Source organism: Planococcus citri, chromosome 3 (genome assembly GCF_950023065.1).
Source record: "Planococcus citri chromosome 3, ihPlaCitr1.1, whole genome shotgun sequence".
NCBI lineage: Eukaryota > Metazoa > Arthropoda > Insecta > Hemiptera > Pseudococcidae > Planococcus > Planococcus citri.
In genome coordinates this window covers 74300043-74317462 of record NC_088679.1, presented here as the reverse complement: position 1 = coordinate 74317462, position 17420 = coordinate 74300043, and the positions used below count along the sequence as shown (strand labels likewise).

Here is a 17420-nt window from a genome sequence, read left to right as displayed (position 1 = left end):
ACACGAAAATAAATGAAAAAAAATGAATAAAATGATGAAAAATACAGAACGAAACGTTTCTAGCATTTTGCAATTTGATTGGCCGATATTCTAACCAATGGCGTAATAAGCTCGTTATCATTCATTATCAAAAAGATCAAAAACAAAAACAACCGGCAAAAAATTGAGAAGAAAAATTTTAATTTTCAGGTTCGATTTTCGATTTAATTAATTAATTAAAATAATTAATTTCTTGCTTACTGCTCAGCATAGTTGAATAATGCCACCGAAATCTAAATTAGTGTTTGACGCCACTCAATGTATGTATTCTATGATTTCTCACCGTCCATTTCATGTTTCACGAACCCCCTGAGTACTCAACTCGATAAAAACTTCTGTTTCAGGGTCTCTGCAGCATAACGAGACGCCGTTTTCATATTTCAAATTAAATAATGTATTTTCCGAGCAAACAGCGGTCAACGAATTGAGAAATGCAGTATCTCGTCTTACATTCACCCAAAAGATGACCGACATGTTCAGCTTTTCAGCTACCAAGAATTTTTGGATTTCTAAAAAATCTTTGAAAAACGCTGTCTTCGGAGACTTCTTGAAATTCTTAGAATTCTTTCGAGATTTTCTCTCCGATAAATTCGAAGTGAAATTGGATGACAAAATCTCGGTTTCTAGTTCATTATACGAAAATAAAGGTAATACATTTTCATATTAAAAAATGTATTTCAAATTGATACATTTCAATGATTGTTTTATCGTAGATTACTTGCTGTGTCACGATGATAAATCGGATGATAGACTAATAGCGTTTATTTTCTACCTGAATTCATCTTGGAAACCCGAATGGGGTGGATCTTTGGATATTTTCGATCACGATGGTTAGTTGAACATTTCCTTCGAGTAATGATCAATTTTTTGTATTTTTTATTCAACGTGTAATATATTTTTCAGAAAATGGCCAGCCTGTAGATATCGTTCATCAAATTTACCCCGAATTCAATTCATTGATATTTTTTAAAGTTGGAAATTACACTTACCATCAAGTATGTGGGTTAATGCTCGAATTAATTTTACGTTTTCGATGATTTAATACATTTTCAATTCTGTATCCAGGTCTCCGAAGTTACCACTAACGTCACACCTCGTATCACTATCAATGGCTGGTTCCATTCCAAAGAAGCTTATAATCTAAAACCCTTACCATTTTCTGACCCTCCTGTACCTTACATCAAAACACGTGATAATGTAGTAAGCAAATTTACGATCAACTTCTTAAAAAAACTACGAATCGTGGATCGAAATTACCTACGTTGTTTACATTAATTGCAGGCTACGCTCTATTTGAATCATTTCGCTTCTAACGAATTCACCCAACTTAAATATATGGAAATAATCGTCGAAAATTTACGAGAATGCGGCGTAATGATGTTGCAAAATTTCTTAAAACCTCAAATTTATACCAAAATAGCTAAAGAGTTGAAATCATCGGCTATTTCATGGAGTACTAAAGGTCCAGCTAATCGAAGGTTTGAATTATTTGACATTTTAATGGTATTATTTCAATCAAGTGTTAATAACTGTGCCTATTACAGAAAATATAATTATGCTGAGCAGCATTCGTTACCTCCCATGTGCAAAGCTCTATTATCGTTTTTCCAATCGCAGTATATGTGTTCGTATTTGGAAGAATTATCATCGAAGAAACTCTTTAATAAGAAAAAGGGTTCGTATTGTTTCACCATATTGAAAACTAATCCTGAAAAATACTTACAACGTTAGTTTTTGATTTAGGAGAGCAAGAATATGGTGGGTTATGCTTCGCTGAAATGCAGTATTGGCAAGATGGTTGTTATTCTTTACTCGCAGATGACGATAATAATTATAATATTGCTTCGGTCGATGTATTTTTATTCTTCAACGTTGATAAAGATGAAGAAGAAAGCTTTAACCAAGATTCAGTCATTCAACCTGGAAATATTTACTATTACGAGAAATTCGATACGTCTAATGTTAGTATAATAATTGATCATTGGTGATCGATAATTCAAGTATTGCAATTTAATTATCCGTGTGTATTTTTTATTTTTCTAGAAACACGAAGTTGAACCGAAAAGTAATTCGATTTGTTTAGTGGTGAAGAATAAAAATGAAACTAGATACGTTTCGTATATAAATAAAAATTCATCGCTCAAGTACAACGTTCTATTTTTAAGTTTTAAAATTTAATTTACCTAACGATCTGTGATCAGTTTTTCTAATGATTTTGTTGACTCTTCTTGTTTCTGTTTTATTTCATATTTTATATAATTAATCGATTGTTTTTTCGATTCAATAAAGTATTAATTGATTTATTTAAATGTTATATCTTTAGATGGGTAAAATACCTACAAAAACTCTACGGGTATTTACTAATTTGCATCTAGATGAAGATAATAACACCATAAAAAATAGAATCAAAATTTAATTTAAAATATTTCGCTGTTTCTCTTATGTCCCGATAGGTATTTTTTTTTGAACTTGGAACACCTGAGAATACTTCGACGAGAGCAGCGGAAATTATGTCACTATCAGCTTATCGCAAATATTACTGAAAATTATCTGAGGACTATTGACTCACTTCACACACCCGTTTCTCAAGTACGTGGGTAAAAAATTCACCGATTAATGGCGAATTTAGTTTCAGTCGATTAAAATACACCTTCGCCATGGACGCTGTAAATATGTTCTCGTTTTATATTTTTACGTTACTTTTTTACTTACAAATAGTATCCGGTGCTAATGGTAAGAGCTTTTCGAGTTCTTATAAAGAACGTAATCTTGTGAATTAATTTTTTTTATTCGTTGTTTAGATAATATCTATAGATTTTGTGTGTACGAATATGATGCCAGCGGTGTTCCTTGTCAAGCTATTCAAAAAGGAAATAGTTTGGTCATGTGTGTGCCCGTTTCCGATAGGTTAGTATATCGATGATTGAGAAATTTTACCTATTTGGTGAATTGTTCTAGATGTAATAAATTTAGAAGAGTGATCTGTGTTGATTTTGAACAATATCTATCGAAGCAATTAACATTTTTAATAGGTACCTATCTTAATCAATTATATTATAATTTTACAGTGCTGATTGTGCCATGAAGATTCTACGCAAAGAAGCTGATTTTGGAATTTTCACAGCCGAAGAAGCGTTATTAGCTATGAAATTCATCAACAACGATGTCCAAGTCATTGGCCAATTGAGAGATAGAACTCACGATAATGGTATTTTCGTTTTTAGTTGATCGAGAAAAAAAAACTAACGATACTCAATTGATAGGTATATTAATTCGTAACGTAATTTTTGACTGATCTTTCTAAAATACAGAATCTTTTGCTTTCGAAACTGTGGTCGTTGTCAGAGAAAACTTTAACGGAGGATTTGACGGTCTTCGAAGTATGAATTATTGTCATCCTGGGTTCGCCGATGGACAAACGTGGAGTGATCGAATACTGAAAGATTTCGAGAAAGCAGTCGTTCCAAGGAGTTGTCACGAAGATTACGCGAATGCTCAACAAGAGGTGTATTCGATCGATAATTTTTTCAAATCAGTTTGCAGACCTGGACAATGGGTTCTGGATGATTATCTCGATAGGAAATTAAGTAAGTGAGTGGAGTGTAAGTGGGTAGGTAAAAATGTACATAGAGTACTTCCACACAGTACATGTGTATCTTCTAATGTACATAAATGTACCTATAATGTTCGTGGTATGTAATGTACTGTAGGTATTGTATGACTCATATAACCATAAATGTATCACACAATTCGTACTTTTTGTACATTCATCGACTCACCTCTCCTCACCTACCTACGTAAAAAATACCTACCTACTTTATCCTCTATTCAACGGTTTTTATCTTTTGTCAAAACAGCTAGCGTATTTATCTTAATCAAACAACATTATCTAATTTCAATTTCACATTTTGTATTGGCAGAGAAAAAATTTCCCTCCATGTGTGATTTATGCGATGTACGCAGCAGATGTTCGTACAGCGATGAATCTCAAGGCTCTCATATTGCTGCATTGAGATGTTTGACAAAAAATGGCGGAGATGTGACTTACGTTGCTTTGCAACACGTTAAGGAATATTTTGGAGTAAGAATTTATTTTTTTAAATTCGATTTAAATGATAACTTTTTAGTTAAAGTACCGAATTTTCGACTCATATATCGTATATGCCATGTCGCCAAATAAAAAATTGTCAATTATCGCCAAAAATTGGTAAAATATGGATAAAGTTTTATAAAATAAATAAAGAAAGTGAAAACATGAAAAAAAGCTTGAAATTGTCAAAAAAAATTCTAAAATCGACTCATAAAAGGTTGGGAATTTTGAAAATAATTTATAGCCTTGAAACCCCAACTATCAAAATAACTCGGGCACAATTTTTTTTGGCAGAGCAATAGTGGGTGCTCTCCTTTAGTGATGTTTGGACAAAATGGGTTAAAATTGTACAAGAAATTCAAATATTTCGACAAAAATGATTTTTTGAGAATTTTTTTGAAAAAATTGCGAGCGCAAAAATGAGCCTTAATTTTTGGGTAAGTCTGCAACCAATCAAAATAGGTCACATAAAGAGAAAGTTAGGTTGGTAAGTGTTGTAATTTATTTGAGTGCTTTGTTAGGCTGCATAAATATAGGTAACTTCTTCGATAATTTAAAAAAAAATTAGCCATTAGGTGACAGAATTTAATTAGTCCGGCATATGACAATAGGAGTAATTGCACCCCCTCCCCGATGATCCTCCGGGACAACTTTTTTCTTAAAGGGGACATCCTAAGGAATATTTTAAAGCAAACTTGCCAAAAAAAAAGTTGGCCTTACTTACAAAATGGCGGCCATTTTGATTGACAGGTCAGCCGAAATCGCAGATTTTGCGTTTTAACATAGGACATTGCACGAACTTTTTCAAACTTTACAAAGGTAGATCGAAAGATCATGCAAAAATTTATCACCTGTCAAAATTTCAAGTGCTAAAGTGCGTTTTTCGATTTTTGGTGAATTTTTGAAAATCGAATTTAGGCCAAAAATGAGGGAAAAAATCAAAATTTTACCAAATTGATCAAGAAAGCTGAAATTTGGGATATACCCTATTTTCGACATGCCAAATCGATTGGAAACAGTTTCAACCCGTTTTGAGCAGTTCTGGAGCCTCCAGCAGATTTTTGAAACTCGAAATTCCCACAAAATTCCATCAAATTGGAGTTGTAAAGGAGCTAAAATTTATTCTAAAAACTAATTTCAATACGCTACGAAGTACTTCAGATGAATTTCAAGTCGTTTTGGATCCTCCAGTGATTTTTTGAAAATTCCTGATGCCTCCAGCAGATTTTTGAAACTTTAAATTTTCACAAAATTTCATCAAATGGAGATGGAAAGCTGAAATTTACTCTACACTCCAATTTTAACACCCTCTGAAAACGACTTCTGGTGAATTTCAAGTCATTTTAGAGCCTCCAACGACTTTTTTGAAAATTACTGGAGCCTCCAGTACATTTTTGAAACTTGAAATTTCCCCAAAATTTCATCAAACCAAGATGGAGAGTTGAAATTAATTCTGCAAACTAATTTCAATATGCTACGAAGTTGACTGCTGGTGAATTTCAAGTCGTTTTGGAGCCTCCAGCAACTTTTTGAAAGGTTGTATGACGGTTTTTTGAAAAATTGAAATTTCCTAAAAGTAGCTGGAAGCTTCAAAACCATTTGAAACTACCATGTAGTCTGCGAAGTAAATTCCAGCTTGTCAACTCCATTTGATAAATTAATGTTGGGGAAAATTCAAGTTTCGAAAATCTACTGGAGGCTCAAGTAATTTTCAAAAAAGTCACTGGAGGCTCTAAAATGACTTGAACCCACCTGAATGTCGTTTTCAGAGGGTGTTAAAATTGGAGTGTAGAATAAATTTCAGCTTTCCATCTCCATTTGATGAAATTTTGTGAAAATTTAAAGTTTCAAAAATCTGCTGAAGGCTCCAGTAATTTTCAAAAAAAAGTCGCTGGTGGCCCTAAAATTACTTGAAACCACCTGAAGTCGTCTTCAGAGGATGTTGAAATTGAAGTGTAGAGTAAATTTCAGCTTTCCATCTCGAATTGATGAAATTTTGTAAAAATTTAATGTTTCAAAAATCTGCTGGAGGCTTCAGGAATTTTCAAAAAATCGCTGGAGGATCCAAAACGACTTGAAATTCACCTGCAGTACTTCGTAGCGTATTGAAATTAGTTTTTAGAATAAATTTTAGCTTTACAACTCCAATTTGATGGAATTTTGTGGGAATTTCGAGTATCAAAAATCTGCTGGAGGCTCTAGAACTGCTCAAAACTGGTTGAAACGGTTTCCAATCGATTTGGCATGTCGGAAATAGGATATATCCCAAATTTCAGCTTTCTTGGTCAATTTGGTAAAATTTTGATTTTTTCCCTCATTTTTGGCCTAAATTGGATTTTCAAAAATTCACCAAAAATCGAAAAACGCACTTTAGCACTTGAAATTTTGACAGGTGATAAATTTTTGCATGATCTTTCGATCTACCTTTGTAAAGTTTGAAAAAGTTCGTGCAAGTCCTGTGTTAAAACGCAAAATCTGCGAATTCTGCTGACCTGTCAATCAAAATGGCCGCCATTTTGTAAGTAAGGCCAACTTTTTTTTTGGCAAGTTTCCTTTAAAATGTTCCTTAGGATGTCCCCTTTAAGAAAAAAGTTGTCCCGGAGGATCGGCGGGGGGGGGGTGCAATTACTCCTATTGTCATATGCCGGACTAAATTTGATGTTGCAATTTTTCAAAAATGCTCAAAATTGTTGATAGAAATTTGCGGTAGGGTACTTGGGAATTTTTCAAAATTAATCCTGAACTCATAACCCAAGTGTAGGCTCCAAATGTAAAATTTTGGATTTTTTGCTAAAATTTTATCTTATTTTGATGGTTTTTATGACATGACATCTCTTTCAAAAACTTCAAAAATCACGTCCCAACTTTATGCTCAAAAAAAGTTTTGAAAACAATTTTTGATTCTCTGTCGAGATTTCATCTTATTTTGATGAGTTTAATGACATCTTTTTTAATAAGCACAAAAATGATGATCCAAATTTCAGGCTCAAAAAAGCTTTGATTAAAATTGTTGATTTTCTTATTTTTCTGCTGAAATTTCATCTTATTTTAGTTATTTTGATAGATTTTGTGACATCTCGTTCACAAATTTCAAAAACTATGACCCAATTTCGTAGGTTCAAAAAAAAATTTGATAAGTAATTTTGATTTTTTGTCGAAATTTCGTCTCATTTATACGAGTTTACTGACATCTATTTCAATAATAAACACAAAAATCATAATTCAAATTTCGAGTTCAAAAAAAGCGTCGACAAAAATTGTTGATTTTCTGCTAGAATTTTATCTCATTTTAATACTTACGTTTCGTGACATCTTTTTCAAAAAAAAAATGACCCAATTTTGGGTTTAAAATTATTTAAAGGTGTTCGAAAAAATTGTGAGGAATTTATAACTTTCTGTAGATATTTCAGGTATTTCATTTTGATGGTATTTATGAAATGTGTTTCAAAAATCCTAAAAATCATGACTCAATTTTGTGCTTATGGTAGAAATTTTCTATTTCCTGTCGACATTCTATCTCATTTTGATAGTTTTTAATGACATCTTTTTCAAAAATCCTAAAAACCATGACCCAATTTTGTGGTTTAAAACTTTTCACAAGTGCTCAAAAAAATTGTGAATAAAATTTTCAATTTCCTGTTAAAATTGTACATCATTTTTATAGTTTTCAATAAGCCTACATCTGTTTCAAAAATCTCGAAATTGATGACTAAATTTTAAGCTCAAAAAAGTTTAGGCAAAATTGTCGATTATTCTGCCAAAATGTTATCTCGGTTTTTTCAAGTACCGCAGAAATCATAACCCAGTTTTGGCCTTAAAAATTTTCAAAAGTGCTCATAAAAGTTTCAATTGAAAATTTCGACAATCATCTTTTTCAAAAATCCAAAAAATCACGACCCAATTTCAGGGTCAAAATTTTTCAAGAGTGGTTTAAAAAATTTTTACATGAAATTTTGTCTCATTTTGATAGGTTTCATGACATCTCTTTCGAAAACCCCTAAATTGATAATCAAATTTTAACCTCGAAAAAAGTTTTGGAAAAAATTGTGGATTTTGTGCCCAAACTTCATCTGATTTCAATGATAAGTTGCATGACACCTTTTTCAAAAAACTCAGAAAATCGTAAGCTAATTCTGGGCTCAAATTTCTTCAGAAGAGATAAAAAAAGTTTTGATAGAAAATTTTGAATTTCTGCCGATATCTCAACTCATATTCACGAATTTCTGCCGAAATTTTAATTCATTTTGATCTACTAGGTTAAGGCCACATGACACTTTTTTCAGAAAACCCGAAAATCAGGGTTCAATTTTGAGCTCAAAATTCGTGACATTTTTTGTAAATTTGGCTTACTTTACACAAATGTTTCCTAATTCCTGCATTAAGCATTTGTCGCAGATTTTTTTTTTTTTTTGTATAAATTTTCAACTATTTCCCATTTTTTTAAAAAATTGAATGAAACTTTTGAAATTGTTCATATTTTGGGTAGGTAATCTCAAGTAATACTCGTAATTTTCTATTTGCAGTTGATTCCCGGATACGCTCAGAAAGCAAAACCCGAAGAATATAAATTTCTGTGCCCCGATGGCTTTGCACGACCTTTAAATCAACCTTGCACTTGGTTGAGACAACCATGGCCTGCGGTAGTTGCAGAAAGGTATTCATAGTTCGCAGATTTCCTTTCTACATTCTTCACCCACATAATTATGTACCTTCTTCAATTTTCATCTCTAATTTTTTTCACAGAAGCAAAGCTCAATCATTATCCAACATACTACCTACGTTTTTATGCGACGGTCCCGGTTGTCGAGGAAAATGGCAAGAAGCATTTACAAAACTATTCGAAGACTCGACCAATAAATTCCACCCAATTAACGTTGAAAAGACGCTCATGGACAATCTCGTAGAAGGTGTGATTTCTATACTTTTATGCACTTTCACATTTACCTATGAGAGATATTGAAAATCTCGATGTTGTGCACTTTGAAGTATATTTTCACCCATCGAATATTATTTTACTTTCAGCTTTAAATAATAAATATAATTCTAGCGAGATCACCGAAAAACTTATACGAGTATTTTTATCAGGTAGTTAGCTCTTTTTACAATGAATTTTAGTTCTTGTCTCGTTCTAGTTTGCATTTTGCACTCGATTAGCCTATTCATGCATGAGTAGTACTTACTGGAGATGGTAATCGAGTTTAGAGGTACTTATTCAAAATATGTAATCTCATTTTCTTGCAGGTCGCACTATCCCTCGTGAAGTTGAAGGAGATGCTTGCCGAAGGGTTGTAAGATGGTGTACGACTACTGAAGAGGAAAATGAAAAATGCACGTGGTTAGCTCAAGCGGTTACCGCTCAAGATTTCGAACCGAGATTAACCTGTGTACCGACCAGCAGCATGTGGTCGTGTTTCGATCTGATTAGAAAAAAAGGAGCTGATATTATCGCCATTGATAACGATTACGCTTTTACCGCTGAAAGGTAAATATCACGATGCCTAGTTACCCATTTATGCAACTTAATGTAGCCTTTTGCAGAGTTGGTTGCATTTTATGCACCGAAGGCGCTACTAATGTGAATATTTTGCTTCGATTTTAGAGTATTTAATCTCACTACAGTAATGTATCAAGATAACGTACTGAATGGAAACTATCTCATTACTGCCGTTGTCCGAGCAGATCGACAAGATATTCGATCGTTGAACGATTTAAAAGGGAAAAGAGCTTGTTTCCCAGAATACAACGGATTAGGTAACGATCAATTCACGAAAATTTAATTTCCTAGAGTAGGTAACTTTGATTAACTTACCGATATTATTATCGTAGCTTGGAATACGTTCATCCAGGCTGCCCAAAAGAAATCCATCTTGCCTCAAGTTTGCCCCAAGATTAAAGCAGTATCTCAGTTTTTCAAAGATTTATGCGTTCCAGGAGCCATCGACAAAGATCATAAGGATTATAACGTAACTGGTGTTGATAATTTATGCTCATTGTGTGTCAAAAAATCGAATAATTCTAGTAAGTATTACTCCTCCATGAAATACATAACCTTACTTAAGTATTACCTATGTTGTTTGAATTCAGTAATTTCATCGTTTGAATTTCATTTGCAGAAGATAATTGCGAAGCGACTTTTAACAACAAATTTTACGGACATTTTGGAGCATTCTCGTGTTTGGTAGGAAGTAATTCAACATCAGTTGCTGACGTGGCTTTTGTCGATTATCGACAATTGATGTCGAGTAATATTATTACTGTTACCTACACTCTTTTTATAAACCGAACTTGTATTACAAAAGCAATGTATAATTAGATGATATATATTTTTTTATCAGAACAAAATGAAGACGTGTGGAAAAATATAAAAAAGGCTGACTATCGTATTTTGTGCGAAAATGGTACCTTGATTCCGTTCCCTGAAGGTAAAGATGCAGATTTAGATGAAAAATGCGCATTTTCCAATGGAATCAGAGGACAAGTAAGCATTATTAAAGGTCAAATCCATCTCATGAGGGAGTAAAAACTCAAAGGTTGTGCAGAGTTCAAAATTTTCTAAAATACCTAATCCAACAATACAATTGAATGAAATTGATAAACACATCAAATGTCATTAGAATCAAGTACAGTCACATTTTAGTCGCTTAAATCTGATATAAATGAAGATGATAGTATTTTTACAGGAGCAAGGAGGTGATTAAACAAAAAAAAAAAAACAAAAAAAAAACAATGAAAATTGTTTTAAAAAAGCTCTTTTACTAATACCTATCAAAAATGTTCTTTAAAACACGATAGTTGTGAGCGATTATAACCAATCACGATGATATTGTTTATAGACATTGTTGTAGCTGCTCATATATTTTGCACTCTTCAAGATTTTAGATTTTTTTTTGATCAAAAAAGAGTAAAATTTTTTCTTAATAATGTCATTTACCCTCTTAAATCCTTCTTAAATTTAGAAATTTTGTTTTGAAAAATTTGAATTCAAATTTGATTTTTTTCCACTCAAGTCAAAAGTGGGTCATAAAACGTGTTTGTAGTTGGAATATAATCTAGTATATGGATTTTTAACACTGTAGCTGACTAGCTGTCAGATCAAAATTCTCACTCAATTATTGATTGATAGTATTGACACTAGCTGTTTAATTAGGTAAGGTTAAAACAACACTCAAAACCACAGTTTCATTAATGAGCTATGTTTGTCCAATTAGGTGAGGTTAGGTTAGGTTTGGAACACTCAAAACCGCAGTCTCATCAATGTGTCATGTTTGTTTAATTAGGTGAGGTTAGGTTAGGTTTGAAACCACAAAACTACTGTTTCATTAATGTGTTATGTTTGTTTAATTAGGTGAGGTTAGGTTAGGTTTGGTTTACTGAAAAACACAGTTTCTCAATGTGTCATGTTTGTTCAATTAGGTGAGGTTAGGCTAGGTTTGGAACACTCAAAACCACTGTTTCATTAATGTGTTATGTTTATTTAATAAGGTGAGGTTAGATTATAGGTTTGATTTGAGTACCTATGTGTTATGTTTGTTTAATTAGGTGAGGTAGGTTTTTTTTTTTTGTAAAACACCTCGGACGCACTAGGCACTGAGGGTTTATTTTCATTATAATAGAAAAACAATCTTAATCTTAAGGTTACTAGAGTTAATTAACTATTCTAAGTATAATCTACAGCTTCACCCCAAGATTAAGACATGGGACGGGAAGGGGAATGGGGGGGTGAGATGGATCGTCCACCCTGACCCAAACCCCTCGGCGGTTGCCTAAGGCACGGTCTCTGCCTCGTTCCAGGAGTCGTTATTCACGCATACCTGTCTGACAGCAAACCGAGCCCCCGACCCGTCTCGAGGTGAAGTATGAAGGGGGAGAAATTTCGCCTAGGGTGGTCCCATCAAGTTGGGGGCCCCTAGTTGAAAGGCCACAAGATGAATTTGGATATTTGTGAGGCGGTCAGTGCACTTGCTACTGGCTTCTCACCAACCGCCCACATGGAAAGATTGCTATTTTTCTACTAAGTTTAAGCTATACAGTATGACACAGAAGTAGTGCCCGGTGGCTTTTATTTCTAAGTGGAAAGAGCTAGAGAGATGAATGAAGCGGCGTTGAGTAGGAAAAGATAAGGGCTTTCAAAAGCAACCTTGAAAATTTCAGGCCCATGCACAGGGTGTCCACAAATTGAGAAACCAGTTTGGTCAAAAAATTCAAACTGGTTTTTATTGGGGCAATGTATTCTACACACTAAGGCGACAAAAACGTGATATGAATTTTTTGAAACCGGTTCGTCAATTTGCAACCAGTTAACAAAAAATACCCAAAAATTGTAGATAGAGAAAAAAGTTTGGAACAAAAGTTGTAGAGCGTGAAAAATTACACAATTTTGTCTAATCACATTTTGAAACCGGTTCATTGGCTCGTATTTAGCAACCAGTTTTTGACAATCACCTAAAAATTGAAGATGGAGAAAAATGTTTGAAACAAAAGTTGTAGAGCGTGAAAAATTGCACCATTTTTGCTGATCAGATTTTAAAACCGGTTCATTAATAGGTGATTGTCAAAAACTGATTGACAAATGTGAACCAATGAACCGGTTTCAAAATGTGATTGAACAGAATTGTGTAATTTTTCATGCCCCACAACTTTTGTTTCAAACTTTTTTCTCGATCTCCAATTTTTAGGTAATTTTGATATCTGGTTGCAAATTAATGAACCGGTTTCAAAATCCGATCAGCGAAAATGGTTCAATTTTTCACGCTCTACAACTTTTGTTTCAAGCATTTTTCTCTATCTTCAATTTTTAGGTAATTGTCAGAAACTGGTTGCTAAATACGAGCCAATGAACCGGTTTCAAAATGTGATTAGACAGAATTGTGTAATTTTTCACGCTCTACAACTTTTGTTTCAAACTTTTTTCTCTATCTACAATTTTTGGGTATTTTTTGTTAACTGGTTGCAAATTAACGAACCGGTTTCAAAAAATTCATATCACGTTTTTGTCGCCTTAGTGTGTAGAATACATTGCCCCAATAAAAACCAGTTTGAATTTTTTGACCAAACTGGTTTCTCAATTTGTGGACACCCTGTGCATGGGCCTGAAATTTTCAAGGTTGCTTTTGAAAGCCCTTATCTTTTCCTACTCAACGCCGCTTCATTCATCTCTCTAGCTCTTTCCACTTAGAAATAAAAGCCACCGGGCACTACTTCTGTGTCATACTGTATAAATATAATACAATATTAGAAATCTTCATCCAAGTTTGTCTTCAATCTCGACATCTGGATAGTTCGGCTTCTTTTTTTCTTCTGGGTTATGTTTTTGTTGAGAAATAAAAAATGAAAAAATATAAAAAATATATGTAGGCGGTCGGTGAGAAGCCATGTAGCAAGTGCACTGACCACCCCACAAATAACCCAATGTACCTCGTGGCCTTTAAGTAGGGGCCTCAACTTGTTGGGACCACCCCTAGGCAAAATTTCTCTCTCCCTTCATACTTCACCCCAAGACGGGTTATTGGTAAAATTGTATTAGTAAATTTTTTCAAAATTTGCCGGTATTGTCAGTACTTAGTATTGGTATTTTGGTATTGATATTCGTATTCAGCCCTGAATTAGCCCATCATGATTGGTTGTTGGTCTGAGATGATAACATTCCACCAATCATGGGCATCTATTTCACATTTCCAAATGCCAACCCATATTTTTAGTGAAAAACTTTTTTTGGGGTTCACAATTTTATTGTGCAGCCTGTACCTACAGAATGACATACCTAATTACCTATACTCTGTCACTCACTATTTTCGGTAGATGACTTACCTACGGTATAAGGTATGACATACAATCGAAATTGGAATATGATTTCGAAAAAAGATTCCTAAAATTTTCACTAGGTACCCACCTAAATAAAAATATCGAGATTTTAGAGTTTTATTTATAGTTTTTGAAAAATTGACCTCCGAAAAATACATTTTTTCTCACTTATGTTTAAAGTGGCCCCCAAAACGGCCAAAACAACATTTCAATGCTTAAGAATAAAATTAGATATACAACTTACTCGTATTTTTTTTCTAAGAAAATTTGGATTGAAAAATGTCTTATTTCTCTCTCTATGTCAAAAATCCCCTCCCCACCTCAGAAAAATACGAAAACTTGAAAAAAATTCCCATGAATTTTTGATGTTCAAAATGTACTTTGGTAGGTAGGTACTCTCAGAGTTCAGAATGGGAAGTAGTAGTGCAGAGATTCAAAATAGAATAACTATTTTCTTTTGGTTCATTTTACTGCTTCTTTGAAGTTTTTTAATTTTTGGAAATTGGCCAAAACCCAAAACCGAATTTCAACTCTTGAAATTCTTGAAATTTTGATGATAGGGATTTCAGTATAAGCCCTTTTGATCTACCTATGTTGGTTTTGTTCAAATGGAATATTGTCAGAGTCGGTTTACCTATACTGTAAAAAGAAATCTGCCAGAGTCGAGGTTACATTGTAATTTTTTCCTTATTCATGCCATCGTGTCAACTCTGGCCTCTAAAACGTACGGCTACACTTGGGAATAACATTTAGAAAGAAGATTTCCGAAATTTCACCTGTCTAATCTATGATTTTGAAGTGTAAGTTGTAGGAGCCTTTTTTTGTTGAGAAACGTGGCCATAAAAATACACTAATTCTCACTTACCTAAGTCGAAAGTTGCCTTTGAAACGCGCTGATAGTTCCAACCTGATCTTGAAATTAAATTTCCTTAAATCTGCATCTAATAGCTCACTTGCACATTTCAAAATTTTAGACTTTTATTTTTTTATTGAAAAAATGGGACTCAAAAATATTTTTTTTTCTATTTATGTTGGAAGTTGCCCTCAGAATGTGTTGATATTTTGAATATGATTAAAGAGAAAATTTTCTGATTTGCATCAGCTGCCTGATCGTAAACGTCAAAATTTGTATTTTCAACATTTGAAAAAAAAATTTGAGCCAAAAGTTTTTTTTATTCTTTATTTTTCAAAGTTTTCTCCCTCATACTTCATTCATGTCGGCTGGAATATGATCTACAAAGAGGATTTCCAGAAATTTAGCTGTAACCCAACCGCACATTTTTAGACATGGGGCGTTTAAAAAAAGAAAGAGCCCCTCAAAAATACAGCTCTCTTTATGTGAAAAATTTTAGCTTTCAAGTGCGATTGCTGTTGAAATGTGTCTAAAAAATGCATTTTTGGGTACAAGTACCTAGTTATTTGATCTTATAGTCACCAATTTATGCAAATTTTGAGCCATTTTGGAAAGTCTAATACATATCAGTATGTATCACATTAGGACCCTAATAGATTTTCTTTTTAGTCTACTAAAATTATTTTTGGGCGTTGACCTGTGAGTCCACAACTCTCCACCTTCACTCCTTGATCTTGTAAAAGAAAAAAAAACATGATTAAAATTTTAAAATAGGTAAATAAACTGCATTATGTTACTAATGGATGTGATTTCTGTGCAGATTGTCACCAGAAAACAAAACAGTAAAGCTACGATGCGCGATATTGCTGATTTATTACTCAAAATGAAGGATAAATTTGGCGAAGTTGTTTCCGAATACGATAATATAATACGAATGTTCGGTTCGTTCAAAGGAAAGAAAGGTGTACTCTTACAAGTAAGCAAATTCTGATCTTATCAGATTCCTTCCTAAATTGTTCAACGAATTCGTATTTCATAATACGTTTTATATCATAAATTATACGAGTACGTACCTTTTACCAACCAAACTAATATTTCCATTTTTTTTTTTTAGGAAACCACTGTGGACTTCATATCAATTTACGACGACAACAATCATCAAGTGAATTATTTCAAAGAATTGAGAAGCAGTGCTTTTGAAGAATGTCAAGAATCGTCAAAGAAATCAGCTGCTAATGTAAATAATATAAATTTAGCAGCTTCGTTACTTGTTTTCGTTGCAATTTTATTCAATTTATTATAGAATAGTAAGTACACTTGGATTTTTAAAATGTAATATATTTAGGTAGGTAGTATTTTACTATAATGAAGTTTAATTGTATTTTTGTTCTGTTCTATTTTCTTTTTTTAATTGAAGTATGAATTTTTGGATTGTAATTGTGAACTGTGGTATCTCAATTTTTCACTTAAAACTGCGTTTGCCCCTTTAATTTTCAAGATATGCAACTTATTTATCGTTCGTATCAGAAATTTTATTGTAATGGCATATTGTACCTATTTAAATGATCAATTTATAATTGTTTACTCTTCAGATTCCCCTTCTTGTTCCCCTCTGAATCGAACTTTTGATCAAAATAAACAATGAAAAAATTAATACCTATAATTAGGTGCTGAATTATACCTATAATCACACGTGTACACGAATATATGGACATTCAATATTATGTATTTTCCACCTGGGATCATCTCATTTAGAACTGATTTAAACAAGTTTACACTTAAAGAACTTGTTATTAAACCTAATTGACCTTAACCTTCATCTCGAGTTTTATAATGTAATGTATAACATGCGCTGAAATTTAGCTTCTGGTAACGTTTATTCCAAGATTGCAACTTTTTAACAACAATGCGAATTAGTTAATCCATATATATAGATATTTCAAGTACCTATCTCTTTATTTATTTGCTCGAAATATTAATTCAAAAATTAAGTTACCAACCTTGAAGTAGGTATAATATGTTTACCTGATTTGTTCTCAACTTATACTAATAGGTAGAGGTACCCAGTAATTTTCAAAATTGAAAAACGAGTCAAATTCATCACTTGCGAACGTTTTATTAAAAGTAAATATTTTTTGATTTTTAAAAAAATAAACATGAAAATATTTTCTATACCTAGTATGCGAGGTACTATGGTATTTACATCACGAATACGAATACCTTCAGAGCTTCGGGGTATCTCACTAGTAGGCATATTACTTCACCAGTGAGCGTGCCGATAAATACTTTTTACCAATCGTGTCATATTGATAACACGAATTACCACTAGACTTATTAAACACGTAAACAATCCAAAAACAAGCCGATAATATGTAAACAATTTCCGTATCGAAGTTGAAAAAATATATATCATTGCCCGAGTACCGGATGTAAACGTAGATCGTTAAACATCTCAGAATTTCCCAAGAAATCGCCGATGGATTATCATCGAAAAACATACCAATCACAGTAAGCGAAAATAAAATATAACACACCAGTAAAAATGTTTCGATTGGATGAACAAGCTGTGAAAAAAAATGAAATAAGAGAAGTAAAATTCTTCCTTTTAAAAGCCAATTTTAAAATAGGACTAAGTAC

General features: G+C 32.9%; 3 protein-coding genes across 11 annotated transcripts in view; 2 read left to right on the top strand and 1 right to left on the bottom strand.

Moving 5' to 3' along the window:
• The first annotated feature begins 129 nt into the window (after nucleotides 1–129).
• sud1 (Prolyl 3-hydroxylase sud1) lies at nucleotides 130–2342 on the top strand. Its single transcript, XM_065355012.1, has 9 exons — nucleotides 130–299; nucleotides 384–686; nucleotides 753–869; nucleotides 943–1034; nucleotides 1105–1239; nucleotides 1321–1517; nucleotides 1584–1714; nucleotides 1783–2000; nucleotides 2083–2342. Exons 1-9 carry the CDS (start codon nucleotides 260–262, stop codon nucleotides 2215–2217), a joined length of 1368 nt encoding a protein of 455 aa, XP_065211084.1. The 5' UTR covers nucleotides 130–259; the 3' UTR covers nucleotides 2218–2342.
• A 271-nt stretch (nucleotides 2343–2613) lies between these two features.
• On the top strand, nucleotides 2614–16729 carry LOC135839125 (transferrin-like). Of its 2 annotated transcripts, XM_065355008.1 has the most exons (15): nucleotides 2614–2772; nucleotides 2841–2946; nucleotides 3108–3247; nucleotides 3351–3626; nucleotides 3960–4120; nucleotides 8653–8783; nucleotides 8873–9036; nucleotides 9152–9214; nucleotides 9371–9611; nucleotides 9729–9880; nucleotides 9956–10147; nucleotides 10243–10371; nucleotides 10465–10607; nucleotides 15604–15759; nucleotides 15898–16729. In XM_065355008.1, the coding sequence occupies exons 1-15, from the start codon at nucleotides 2697–2699 to the stop codon at nucleotides 16084–16086; spliced, it is 2319 nt and encodes a 772-aa protein (XP_065211080.1). In that variant the 5' UTR covers nucleotides 2614–2696; the 3' UTR covers nucleotides 16087–16729. The 2 variants fall into 2 exon arrangements, with proteins under 2 accessions (XP_065211080.1, XP_065211083.1); XM_065355011.1 differs by lacking the exon at nucleotides 9152–9214.
• Nucleotides 16730–16879: 150 nt separating this feature from the next.
• LOC135839129 (alkylglycerol monooxygenase-like) overlaps nucleotides 16880–17420 on the bottom strand; it is a 57958-nt gene continuing 57417 nt past the window's right edge. For all 8 annotated transcript variants that reach the window (XM_065355014.1, XM_065355016.1, XM_065355018.1 and 5 more), the window contains one exon: nucleotides 16880–17347. In XM_065355014.1, coding sequence (XP_065211086.1) covers nucleotides 17039–17347 — 309 coding nt within the window. In that variant the 3' untranslated portion in view covers nucleotides 16880–17038. The remainder of the gene's footprint in view (nucleotides 17348–17420) is intronic.